Source organism: Lygodium microphyllum, chromosome 17, assembly GCF_053477565.2.
Source record: "Lygodium microphyllum isolate KBCC chromosome 17, Lygodium_microphyllum_v1.1.10, whole genome shotgun sequence".
NCBI lineage: Eukaryota > Viridiplantae > Streptophyta > Polypodiopsida > Schizaeales > Lygodiaceae > Lygodium > Lygodium microphyllum.
Genome location: NC_141151.1, coordinates 88,757,503 through 88,771,965, shown reverse-complemented (window position 1 = coordinate 88,771,965; position 14,463 = coordinate 88,757,503). Strand labels below are relative to the sequence as shown.

Here is a 14,463-nt window from a genome sequence, read left to right as displayed (position 1 = left end):
TATTTGGAAGCTTATCAATGTTGTCCTTATTCATAGCCTTGAGTAGCTTAAAAGCATCAGATAGTTGATGGAGTGGTATAATAGGACATATGCAACACAATATCTTGGACCACCTAGCACACAATTTATTACATTACACATCTTTGATACCACTCAGTATGCAATCCTTCCAATGAAAACCTTCTCTTTTGATCCCTTGCCTCACGTAACCACCATTAAACATATCCCCTCACCATCACCACACAATCCCCTCATTGTGACCGCCACCTTTGCATGTCTCCATACCTCATACTCTCACCATACTCTCATCCACTCATCACACCTCATACTCTCACCATATTCCTCTCATCCACTCACCATACCTCACCCCTTCATGTCATATACATAGACACCTCCTCACCTCACACCCTACGTATTCTCTCATGAACCACTCACTTCACAAACTCCACCTAACATGTCATGGCAATCTCACCACCTTGTTTCTTACTCTCACCACTCCCCTACTTCACACCTATCCATTATGTGACTTACTATGCCATACCCCTATTCCACTTGCACTACTTTAGTGACTATCGTCTCCCTATCCCCCGTCCTACCTTAAAACTCCTTCATACCCTCCTTACCACCACACTAAACTTACCTTCCAATTGCCCCTAACCACTACCATAGCTACTACTCCCCTAGCCAACCCTCATAATCACGATCCTTATCCCTTTACTTTTCATCCCCTCACAATCCTATAGACAGTCATCCATATGATCAATGAGTGTGCTTGCAACCATCATCAAGGAGTAAAATTATGTAGGGTCAAGTTTCTCATCCCTACCATCCACATGATTGCCAAGATGGCCACCCTACGAATGGCTAACCATCAAGTAAGATGGGCCCATTTTACAACCATACCCCAAAAATGCACTTGCACTTAATCTTAATATAGGGCTATGTTATGAATATGTACTCATAATTGCATCTTGATCATGATAGTATCTTGCAAATCATGTGCTAGTACATCAACAGAGTTGCAACACCATCCTTATCTCGAAAGAGTATTTGAGGTGAACTTGAGATGTCTATAACATGATCAAAGGGTGACGATCATCATGATAGCACACACGATGTGACTACAAAGCAGACCATATGAACAGTATAGCACCACACCACTCGGCAATCATCACGATTGTAATCATCACAGGCTGCAATTGATGTCATGTTGTCTAGATTGCATCATGCTCATGCTCATTGTCATTGCTGGTGTTCTTTCAACTATCTTCTTAGATGCATTGCCAACTTCTTTCCTCTCCACATTCTTGAATATTCATTGCTCCTTCTCATACTGGTTCTTAGTAGCTTCTTTGCTGCATGAAGCATCCTCATCACAACTTTGTTTTTGGGGAGATGCATCGGCAAAATTCCTAGCCAACACACATCCGGTAAGCTAGCAAACTTAACCTCATATAGAAAATGTTAAGTCCATGCTTGTCAATAATCTCTAGGGCCATAGATGGTTCATCCATCCTTCCCTAGAGAATGAATGCCCTCATTTCTTCTCTAGGGTTGGAGGGTAAAAGAGGCACATATAGGACCTTTCCCAGAGCAATAGCAATCATTCTAATCTTAGTGTTGAACATTGCATGCAAACTCAAGAAAGTGACCCAAATGAGATACTCTGATAGGAGGATCTCATTGGGAAAGAAGGTCGTGGACCTTGGCATTCTATGCACATCAAGTTGCCCTTGTAACCAATAAAGCATGAAAAAATCCAATTTCTCTCTACTTGAGAGCCATGAGCACTTGGTAAAAGCTCTTAACCACAAGCTAGTAGTATCAAAGACTACAATAAACATGATAAGTGTTGTGGAACCATTTAGAGAGCTCATCATTATTGGGGACCTTGCCCATAAAATAAAAATAAAGCCTAGCAACAGAAAAATCATAGTGTATTTTGCACATATGTCCCATCGAGAGTTCCATCTCAATCCTATGCACACACTTGGGAGTTGAGAGAGCTATCTTCTTCCTCACATTTGATATCTTGAGCATATTGCCATAGAAGGCTTGAACAATCTCTTAAACATAAGAGGGATAGGTTTCTACATCCATTGCTCCATCAGTGACTTCACTTGTGCTACCCCTTCCGCATTAGAGTCCTCCACAATCTATTTGGCTTGCATCTAGTCCAACTGGGCAACATACACCACATGTGCTATCCTCTTGGAGACTTTCTTGCCAATCTGCTCTCTCACTAGCCTAAGACAAGGATTGTTTTCTTGTATCTAAGAAACTTAAAATTTCATATTCAAGCTCAATTTTAAAGTTGAACCTCTCAAAGACCTTTAACTTCTTTCTTCTTATGCTAAATTTTAGAATTGAGCGTCCCAAGAATACCCACCTTCCACCTCCTCAAGCTTTATTTTAGAATTGAGCTAGTAAGAGCACATAGCTCATGCCTTGTTAGGTTGAATTTTAAAATTGAGTCTCTAAGAAGTCTCATGTTTTCTCTATTGTGCCTTACCAATTTGTTACTTAAACTCTATGAAATTGAGCATCCAAGAGTAATTTAGCTTCTCTCTCCTTATAATTGCTTTAAAAATCAAGTAGGCTTTATAAAGCCTCTCTTCTTACATTGAATTTCAAAATTGAGCCTCTAAGATATAAGGATTATAGCTCCTCCCTTGTTATGCTTAATCCCAAATTTGACTAGGTGAGGCCTCTTTCTCAAGTTTAATTTAAAAATTGAGCCTCTAAGATACATTCAAGTCAATTGCAAAATTAAGTCTTCCTCTCATTTTCCTTAGGCTTCATCTCAAGACATTGGGCCCTTAACTTCACTCTCCAACTATACAATTTATTATCTAACTTTAAGTTCTCAAAGAATGAATGTTATGATGCGCACATCTTATTCAATGTGAGCTAGCAAAAGTCATGCATCTATATGGTATTATTCTTACCGTTAAGAGGTTTTTAAGTACTTTGTTAAATGTTATTACTTTCAAAAGAAGACTCCTAAGTACATGCTTATTAGTCTAGCTAGTTGATCTTCAATTGGGTTGTTTAATGTGGATAGATTTATTATATTACCACAAAATTTACAATGCATATATAATAATTAGATCACATTGTAAGACTATGCTTGAAAATGACACTTTGAGTGAGTACCAAAATTAGTAAATCTAATGCATGATATTATGCTTTGTCGTGTAGCATTTTACATTAAATTATAGTTGCATTCTAAATAATTTTCCATATTATTGCATTGTAAAAAATTTGCATATTGGTTGATAATTTCATTATATATAGTTTTGTGATGAGTATATGGATGTACATTGATAACTTCTTTTAAGCAATAAAGCATATTAGATTGAATGTAGCATAAGATTTAACCATAGGATGAAATGTGATCTTCTAACAAGAAACATATCGTGCACTTTTACTAATATGTAGATTAGGCCATATTGTCAAATTGTTTCTTACAATATCATAAGTGTATCCATTAGAATATGAGATCTTCCCAGAAGTATACTATAAGTATATCCATTAGAATAGGAGATTTGGCCATATGGTCAAATCTTCTCCTTAATCCAACTCTTGACCAAAATTAAGACTATTTGCAAGAGGGAGGCATAGTTCTTGTGCAACTCATGAAGGTGTGAATCTTGGTTTAGGGTATTGGCTTCATATTAATACATTGTGATATTTCTACATACAATTAAATCTTTTTTTGCAATATGAAAATGGCATATTGTATTGAATCCATTAGAATATGGATTTGTCGATATGGTTAAATCTTTTCTTATGTTATCAATCCCATCTTTCAAAAAGCCCCTTCATTGTTCATTTACTTTGAAATGAGGTTCAATACATAATCCCAACTCTAAGAGGGAATTTACAAAGCATTATTGACCCTAAGTAGATATTTTGTCATATGGCCAATTTCATAAAAGAATACTCTCTTGTGAGCTTATGGAACATATCATAAAACTCGTTTGCCATTGTCAAATCTATAGATAGAAAATTTTAAAACATTAAGAGTAAATCTATGGTGGGTTTAATCACAAATATTCACCCACATTGGGTTTGGCTATATGACAAAAAATTTCAAGTAGAACATCCAATATACTATTCCTAAGTGGGAAGATCATTTTCAACTTGAAATCCTATAAAGACTTTGAATTATACAAGGACGTTTGGCCATGTGGTCTAATCTTGTCTTGCACCGAAGGTACCATTGTTTTTGATCCGCTATTAAATGAGATTTAGTGACATGGTCAAATCCAATATCACAATAACTTGCAATAAATTAACAGCTTTATTAATCTTATTACAAAATGAGATTTTCCTATATGGTCAATTCCAATTTTACAACATCTTGCAATAAATAAATTGCCTTGTTTCAATGAACAATTTTCTTTGTCCCCCTATAAAACAAGACTTTCTATATACTCAAATCCAATCTCACACATCTTGCAAACCATAAGATCACTTTTTTCATTCCATGACATATGGTTAAACCCAATTCATAATAATATAAATACCCCCTTTTTCATTCCACTTTAAGATGAAGGCACATATAGTTAATCCAATTTGTCCTTCACAATAAGACAAATACAATTCTATCCATGAGTCTCCTTTTAATATCATTTGTACATGATTTGTACAAAATCACTATATTTCGAGATTTTATTACATGATCAACTCTTATCTTACATCAAAACATTTGCCTATTTAACGTTGAGATTTTTCCATGTGATGAAATCCCCACGATCCACTCCTCTCAATGGACCTATTTTTCAAGAGAGGATTCAATATGTCATGAATTTGTAAGTCATATGATATAATGAGATAAACCCTTGGATTTTTCTCCCTTATGCCAAAGCCGCAAGCAAATTAAGATATAGGATAGCCAAGATATTGGTTTCCCAAATGAAATTATGGGTTTCTTAAGCTTTATAATGCATGTATATAAATCTTGAATGTGTAAATACACCGAGTTTTAAACAAAAATCCCAAAAGAAGTGTACTAGTTTCTTGTAGTTTACAATATATGTAGTTAAATCTTCAATCTATAAGGGCATTAGTGAAAGTCTATTGAAAGGAAACATATCTAATTACTATGGAGGTCTTGTTGTAGGCATTGAAAACATTTTTAAGTATTGCACCATAATAGTACACTATTGTGATGGTTGATGCACACTCCGGCAAAGCAATTGAATCACATCTAGCCAACATAGGTTAGGTCGTACACAAGTGGCTACTCTCTTCAAGGTTTTGTGCACAAACAAGGTGCTAATTAGATCACACATAATTTTAGTTGTCCACTTGTAAGAAGCCAATGAGATTAACATGCTTTGGGCAAGACTCCCATGCACAATTAGTTGAAGACTACATGAACATAATATATTACACGGACAAAGCAAGACCTTTTAGCTTATATCTTATATGAGGGTCTTGAAGTTATGAAATACACAAGTGCAAAGGAGTGTGAAGACAAAAACATTCAAAAAGTAGAAATGAATGATGACCACTAACAAGTACTTTAAAGTGGATAACATCATTTACCTTATGATGGTACTTTTAACATAAGCTTGCTTTAGTTTTGATAACCTTATGATGGTACTTTTGACATAAGCTTGCTTTCGTTTTGATAAGAGACTCTTCCATCATTAATAGGTACCTTTCAATGTCACTAGAGTTCTTTTATGAAAGTAAGTGGTCCTTTGTGATCTTAGCACTTTGTTGCATGAGCGACCAGTGAGGTCTTCCCTCCTTCAAGATGTTGACATAATATACTATTCTAATTTTGAATTATAACTTAGTTAACTATCACACGTTGCTTAGTAGGAGTCCTTGGAGACTCTCCTATCATTCAACTTGCCTTTGGTATGAAGTCACACCAATGATCGTAATATTTGAAACGCTATCATATAATTGATTACATCCTCCTTGGAGATTCACCTATCATAAAGTTGCCTTGGTATGAGGTGACAATAATTTCAAGAATCAAGACATTGTTTTTGAAAGGATAACCTTTTGAGGATTCTTGCACTTACCAACATGTGTTATGGAGGAATATTTCTTCTCATGGCCCTAAAAGGTAGACTCAAATTTCCATTATAATGAAAATTGAAAAGATGAATTTGATATCGACCATTTGTACACTTGCATATATAGTTTTCCCAAGTTGGTTCATTAAGAAAAAGAAAAACAAAGGCTACATGTGTTGTGCAAAATGTTGTTTGCCTTGAACAAAATGATATATGTGTAAGAACTTGACTCTCCTTCATTTCATCTCTTCACCCAAAAGGGTAGTTTGGACCCAAAGGTGGAATCTCATTATTGTCATTGGGTAGAGTAGCACATAGTGGAGCCTATAAGCTAATAAGGGATTCAATTTAGTAATCTTGTCAAACTCACCCACACACCCTTCTAGTTGAGCAAGTGGTTGTTGCACTATCCAAAGGTTGCTAGATCTTCCATTTTTGTCACTCAAGAGCTAGTAGACATTGCTTTGTTGATAATCAACAAGGCAATGTCTACTCAATGGCTAGTAGGCATTGCCTTGTTTGATAATCAACAGATTTGCACCATTAGGATGTTGCAAGCTATAGATTGTGTGTGCATGAACTTTATACATTGGTCTTTTTTTACTTTATGAGTTTGACACTTGCTAATGAGAAGCATTCCAATCATTTGTCCATTGCACAATTGTTGTTCATGACTAACCGAGGCTCAACTTAAAATGAACTTTAAAAAACCTTGAAATTTTTTGGATAGAAGGTTTTCAAATTCTTAATAGTTAGTTATGATTGTTTTTTAGAATTTAGAATAAATAGTATACTAGTTTTTTGGTTTCGTAATGGATAGTGCACTAGTTTTTGGATCTCATAACAATAGTTAGTTATAATACTTGGGTATGGGGTTTTCCAATTTCATAATAGTTAGTTATTATATGATATAAAAAAACTTGTGCGGAAAAGCGTAGCAAGTCAAACTAGTTTTGATGTTAACTTTGATTCCACAACATATATATTTTTTAGTATGAATGTTCTTTTTAGTTTTGATGTTAACTTTGATTTCAAAATGACAAAAGCATGTGATGCACATATATTTTTGTAGTATGCATGTTCTTTTTAGAAATGAGAACATGTTTGCCTTTCCTTTTTTGAAGGGATGCAAATAATTTAATATGAAGGTTCAAAGGCATTATGCAATAAGGGTCATTGCATGATTGAGCCTTACATAATTCTTGTTTTGTTTTTCACTCTTTTTAGTTTGGATGGGCTGTTTTCTTGGGGTTTTTTAATGTGGTTGGACCATGGGGTGGGTGGGTGCTCAGGTGGTGGGGTTTTGGGGGAAAGGGGGGGGGGGGGGGGGGGGTGAGATGAGGATTGAAGCCAAGATAAAGGTGATTGGTGGCGTGACTATGCCCTATGAGAATCTAGATGTCTCGGTCGTTATGGAGGAAACATGAGCATGTGAATGTCTACTAAGGGAAGGGTTATGGAATGATGGAGCCTAGAAGGGGTTGTTTTGAGGTCAAGATAATAGGGACCGGCTTTGTGGTTGTGCCAACCACATGCTTGGTGATTGGCGGTGCGATAGTGCCATCTACGAGAATCCATGTGCTCGGGTCACTATTGAAGAATTGTGAGCATGTGAAGGGGCTCTAATGGAAGAAGGCTAATGGAATGATTGAGGCGTTAGAAAGTTGAGACCTACAGAATCTAGCAGGAGGAAAAAGAAGGGCAAGCTGAACAAAGTTATATAAATAAAGCTAGGAATAGACAGAAAGGATCCTTTTGATGCAAGCTCTTAAAAGCGAGATTCATCCTCGAACCATTGAAGCCCCACATGGCTTTTGTAGCGAGGAAACGGGGCTGCGGTCGACTTGGCAGCATGCCTGGGCCCCCACATATACTTGCAGAAGTTGCAGTGTGCAGTTTCTTTGCGTCTTACGGCAGATGGTGACGACACCCTTCTTTGACGGGGAGGGTGACGATTGTTGGTGATGCCCATGGTGACGGCAACACGGTCGTATGCCCCGCAGCAGACCCCCAAACCCTAGCACAGACAGCTCTCTCACACGCGTAAGAAAGGACGAAAGCGCAGAAGAGACGGGAAGGTCTTCGGCATCTTTCCTCGGAGAAGAGAAAAAGCAAATATAAAATGGAAACAAAATGCAGGTTCCGGTCCTTCGATCCAAAGTAGAAGAAGAGGGAGCATAATCAGAAGAACACTAAGTAGTAGTAGTAGTAGAAGAAGAAGTAGTTGTAGAGGAGGAAGAATCTTACATCCAAGGTAGAAGAAGAAGAAGAAGAAGAAGAAGAAGAAGAAGAAGAAAAGGAGGAGGAGAAGAAGAATCCGGTTTTACATGTAGAAGAAGAAAAATCCGGTCTTACAATCGAGGTGGAAGAAGAAGAAGAAGAATCCGGTCTTACATCCAAGGTAGCGGAAGAAGGAGAATAAAAGTACAGGAAGCAGAAACTGGCCTTACATCCATTGTAGCAGGAGAAGAAGGAGAGCTATAAGAAGAACAAGAAAAAGAAGAAGTATCTAGCGGACGAAGAAGAAGAAGAATCCGGTAAGGTAGCACAAGAAGAGCGAGCAGAAGTATACTAGGACGAAGGATTCGTATTGGAATTGGAATTGGCCACCTGCACGCTGTCCACCTGAACCACAAGCCCCTGGTGGAGAGACGTGCTTGGATGAACTTCCAAAATTTTTCTTGATTTGCTATAAGCATACCAGGTCGAACTGTAGTCCTTAAGGAGCGGAAGAGCTGGAACCCCAGGAAGAGATGTTGCAATGAACCACCTTGCCACTTTCTGGGCAGTAAGTGCCATCCAGGTGCCAACGGAAATTTTTCACAAGGTCTGATTCCTCTCAATTTGCAACCACCGTTGTCAGAGGAATCACAATGGCCAACCTATCTTGCCTCAAGAGAGTGCATCTCAGTGCTTTCGACTCACGCAATGTGCACAGACAGAATACCCACTTCCTCCAATCAGTCGACATATCCCCTTTGAAAGATAAGATCACTACAAGGGTCGTTTGGGAAGCCCCAGTTGTGAAGCAACATGGTAATCGTAGCTTTGTTTTAGCGCCTTCCTACATTTCTCTGAAATGGGGAAATTGTGGTAGGAAGTGCAACAAGCGAACAGTGATTAGGGCTTCTAGCACCTCTGTTGGTGAAGCAACACAAGATGGATTGCTCAGACTAGCTAGGGCATTCCTTTCAAGTAAAGAATTGCAAATTGCAATCGGAGCTGCCATCACTGTTGTCTGTGCAGTGGCTAACAAAGTGCTGTACAAGATGGCCCTTGTTCCACTGAAGAACTACCCATTATTTCTAGCCTTGATCAACACATTCGGGTAAAACCTGCTACTTCCGAGTTGATTATTCAAGCTGTTCATATAGAACATGACAGTTTACATCTTGCATTGGTATATGTGATATGCCGAACGATCAAGGCCACAGTTATTTTTTGAACTCTTGGTGCATGCTTCTTTGTTCTTGTTTATGGTCTGTTTGTAGTTTCACATCACATTTTCGTTTATGTTCAGCTTATCTTTCTAATGATCCATTTTTGGTTACGATCAACGTTTAATTCAAACATTGGATGTCCGATGTTGTTGCTGATGAAATCATATATGCTGGAGGGTTAATTGACTGGCCTGATAGGGTGTCCTTTATTGCTGTTCCAAAGGACCAAAAAAGCCACATGGCTACTAGCAGAAAAATGGAATTTGTTGAAGCACCTGAATTGAGTCTTGCAAACCTTACAATATTTGCTGCAATCTGCATGTGTGTGGCTGTTTTGCAGGTTTAGAGTTTCCCAAGATTATGATCGCTTGATAGGGTTTGTGCATAGATTGTCAGACATAAGGACTTAAGATTGAATGTTGAAGGTTGTGTTTCAAGTTTGCTTGCTTCATTGAATATTTAATTTATGATCAGCTTTCACGTCTTATCCGGCTCTAAGATGGAGATGTGCACTGACCGTTGCAGCTTTTTATTGGGGCCCAGGCAAAACAGGGAAGAGAGAGAAAAGGGGGGGGGGTGATGTGGATGTGTTTGTGAAGCACAGCCTCCTTTCCACCACATCCAAAGCAAGCAGATACAGTTTTTATGATGATATGGCAGATGACACTGGGCAGCAGTGAAACCAGTTTTGCCATGTGGCAAAGTCAGGTTGGCCTGTTTTGCAGTCTCTGGTGGTGCGCTGTGCCATCAGCCTATTTTTAAGCACTCTCACACATTCATTGTACATAAAGGCCATCTCACGCATTCATTGTATGTATACTATGACTGGCCAATTCCAGTTTACGAGTTCAGTCCCTTTGCCTAGCATTCAGCCTGATTACAATGCATATCCTTATGTATCATATTTTCTGCCCTCCTTAGATATATAAGCATGCCCAGGCTATCAGAGACAGCACTTAAATACATTCTATGATGGGATTTCAACATTCTCTTTTCATTTAATCTTGTATGAGTTGAGTTCGTTGCTGCTTTTTGCTTGTTTAGTGGTTAAATTGACATCGTCCTCCTATTTAATGTATAACCTTCAAAAAGGGAAATTGTGTAACAAAAAATAGTGAGCATAGACATAACAGTGGGTTAGACACTGAGTTTTGTGCAAGGATGTGTAAAACTATGACATGTGGAGTGAAGGACAAGTCGTGAGGTAAGAGTGGTTGATGAATATGCTTGGATGGAGGAGAGTAGTGCAGACTATACTGTCTTATTGACCTTAAAAATCTGGAAATGAGAGGTTTGTTGCATAATTGTTTGTTCTTAGTCTTTGTTTGGAAAATCTCCAAGTAATTTTCTAGAAATGAGGATGTCACACAATAGACTTTGAAAGTTTTGGAATTCTAGTGGTGGAGAGGAACTAGTCTTTTGGATTTCACAGGTGAAAATCCTTTTGCCCTAATTTATTTTGCTGCTGTACCTTGCACAGGTATGTACTTGTGTACTTTTCTATCTTGTATATGCGGTACCAAGCAGGTATTGTTACAGATGAAATGTTGGAAATACCAAAGACTCATTTCATATTAGTGGGTGCTCTTGAAGCTCTCGGTGTGGCCTCTGGCATGGCAGCTGCAGGTAATAAAGAATTCCGTGCATCAGAATGTGTTGCATTTTAACCATACTTAAATACTTTCTGCAAATATAAGTTTCTCACTTCTATTTTTGCATTTTCTGTTTATGTTCATGGAACAAAGCAGCTGTTCTTCCTGGAGCATCAATATCAGTTCTGCTTCAGGTTGGTTTTTTTTTGCAGCTTAAATATGAGTGACTATTCACTGCTTATGGAAATCACACTGTTGTCATCCTTCTTGTTGATGACTGTGCTCAATCATACATTGTACAGACTTTCCTGGTGTGGCAACTTGCTCTTTCAACAGTCTTTCTGAAAAGACGTTACAACATGGGTCAAATTGTGGGGTGTGCTATGGTGCTTACTGGAGTTATTATTGCACTTACAGGGTAAGTGCTCTTTATGATTGTGTACTAATTAATATGTGAGTGTGTTCTTTACAACTGTGTGCTATGAGGTGGTGTTGACATTGCCTTTACAGTGCAAGTGTCCCTTATGAAGTATAAATACCCTCTCAGCACGAAAGAGATACATGGTCTCTGGTGCACTCTGTAATACCATTTTCGCAAGGGATACAACGTTGGTTCTTCTAACCTGAAAAAGACCTGCTCATTTTAGAATGCATTCTGTATGCTTTCCCGTTCCTCTTAGGAGTGTGAATGATCTTTATCCAAAGTGGACTGCATCAATCAGAGAATTGCTTCCCCCCATGCATCTGCAGACCAAATCTGTGATGTTATTATCCTATCCAAATATTGAGCTTGCTCTCTCACTTGTGCATGTGGGAGACCTGATTGCCAGATGGAGATCTTGTCAACTGGTGATTTTCTGACACATCATATTACTGGTGAGGGTCACAACTTTGAATGGAGCAGCAAACTGCCCTAAGTAATGTCACCCATTTCCAGGGTTATTGGAAAAACTGTGTCGCATGCTAGCAGCTGGACAACTCTACAAGCAATGCTCAGCTGAGGTCTATGGTAGCTGCCCCAGCTGCCACCTAAGCGAGTGAACTACTATTGGAGCTAGAAGAAATAGGTGATCTAAAGAGGTGACTGGCTGCTCCACAGCTCTACTCTTTAAGTCTCTTTGGAGCCTCATTTCAATCCTAAGACTTCTGACTGTCTCTCCTTCGCAAGGTCACCAATGCTGGTCCCATTGCTAGTGCACCTACTAGCCATGCTAAATAATCAAAATGGGACTGGCCAATAATTCCTGAATAGTCTAAAAATGGCAGGTGTTAGCTATGTGCTCACTGTCCCAGCCATTACCACTTGTGATCCTAGAGTATATGAAGATTGACATCTTTGTTGTTTCAAAATTCACCCAATAGCCAATCCCTCTGAAGCGTTTACCTCGAGGGGAACTGCGGATTTGCGCCCCACCCAGGGTGCTCTTTTTTGGGTTTTGGGGGAAGGCCAAGGCAATCTGTTGGGATGCATTGCTTTCCTAGCCACTATACACACCTTGAGGCCACACGCTACTTGTATCAAGGCATCCAAATTCAACCTTTTGCCATGTTCGGTAGTATGGGGTATGAGAATATTATTTTTGAAGATCATCAAATGGTCTTCTTGAAGCTTTGGGGCACTAGGGTTCCCTTCAGACCATTTTGGGCATTAGTGTTATAGCCCTTTGTATGCTACCTTTGTAACGCCAACCCTAATGTATTGACGGAGGGTAGAGCAATGAGGTGTGTACAAGATTGTATGGTGAATAATGGATGGATTGGCCAACAATGAAATGGATCAAGAATGAGAGTATTCAGTGGAGGGCCAATCTATTTTAGAATGAGAGTTTTCAATGGAGAGATGATCAAGAATAATGTAAATTACATAATTGGAAAGAGGATTCCAAGAGAATACATTTGGCTATAAACATGACAATATTATGTCATGATGATATGGCATGCTGATGTGGTAATGAATATACACATGGAGCATAAAGAGATGGGATGTGTCCATGGTTGCATGTATTGGAAATAGAGAGAGAGAGAGAGAGAGAGAGAGAGAGAGAGAGAGAGAGTGTGTGTGTGTGTGTGAGAACACAAGATAGTGAGCAAGAGTGGCAGCAGTCCCATACTTAAAAAATGCAAGTACTAGAATGATAGAATGAGAGTACAATAGGTTTAGACCTATCTCTACTCAACTGGAGTTAAACTAACTCTGACTTCCGAAGACTCTGAAGTGAGAAATAATAGGCCTCTTGCCAAAGAATGCCTCGTAGGGAGTCTATTGAGGGACTAGTGTGGTCAGGCATCGGTTGAGGATGTATATGGCAGTTCTAACAGCCTCAACCCATAGGTGATCGAGAAGCTTTGTTGCAAACAGCATAGAGTGTGCCATGTTCAAAATTGTCCGGTTCCTATTCTCTATGACTCCATTTTGGGACGGGGAGTTGGTAGAGGTGAGCTGACGAGAAATACCATGCTCTTGTAGAAACTCAGAAAACTCGTGGGAGATAAACTCGCCACCGCTATTACTCCTCATGGTACCTACATGGCGTCTAGTTTGGTCATGAACTTTCGGCACCCAAGCATTGAAATAGGTGAAAGCATTAGACTTGTGCTTGAGAAAGCACACCCACATGTATCGAGAGAAATCATCCACTATCAAAAAGAAGTAGAGCGTGCCATTTAAGGTGGCAGTGGGTGTTGGGCCACAAAGATCAATGTGAATCAATCTCAATGGAGCCTCAACTCAATGTGTGGACCACTATGGAAAGGGGATACATTGCTGTTTACCTAGCTCACATACTTTACAGACCTCTTGAGATAGCTTCAGGTAGGGAATGCCATCAACCATATGGTGACACAACAACTCTTAAAGAGAGTCGTATCCAAGATGTCCTAAGAGATAATGCGAGAGACGCTCAATGCTCAAAGGCTCCCGTGTAGTGGCTAAAGCCTGGAAGCGATGGAACAACCAGTTCTTGGGTGTTAGTATGGTAAGAAAGCGCGTCAGGTGATAGAGGCCATTAGGTTGTGCCTTACCACGAGCAACGACAAAACTAGTCTTGTCATCCAATGACTTTTGACTGCGGTCGATGTAAAGAAGATTACTTGTCCCAAGTGACAAAGTTGCTGAATAGACAATAAATTCACCCCAAGCTAGGGGACATGATGAACGTCATCCAGCACAGCGCGATCTTGGCCCTCATCAGTGGCAGAACTGATGCAACCACAAGCCTGAATCTTGACCAAGAAGTTGTTCCCTATTCTAACTCTCCCAATCGCAGGATGTTTAGTGGTCATTTGTAGGCGTCATGTGATGTGTAGCTCCACTATCCACCATTCAAGTAGGAGCTGAAGTGCTCGGCTGTGACAAGTGGTCCTCTGCGACCGTCTTCTCGGAAGACAACT

The 14,463-nt window shown here is 39.2% G+C and overlaps 1 protein-coding gene across 1 annotated transcript in view; it reads left to right on the top strand.

The window, feature by feature from the left end:
• The first annotated feature begins 7,853 nt into the window (after positions 1-7,853).
• LOC148022125 (protein CLT2, chloroplastic-like) overlaps positions 7,854-14,463 on the top strand; it is a 44,687-nt gene continuing 38,077 nt past the window's right edge. Inside the window, exons 1-4 of the mRNA XM_087697769.1 lie at positions 7,854-9,369; positions 10,962-11,107; positions 11,230-11,267; positions 11,376-11,491. Coding sequence (XP_087553895.1) covers positions 8,915-9,369; positions 10,962-11,107; positions 11,230-11,267; positions 11,376-11,491 — 755 coding nt within the window. The 5' untranslated portion in view covers positions 7,854-8,914. The remainder of the gene's footprint in view (positions 9,370-10,961; positions 11,108-11,229; positions 11,268-11,375; positions 11,492-14,463) is intronic.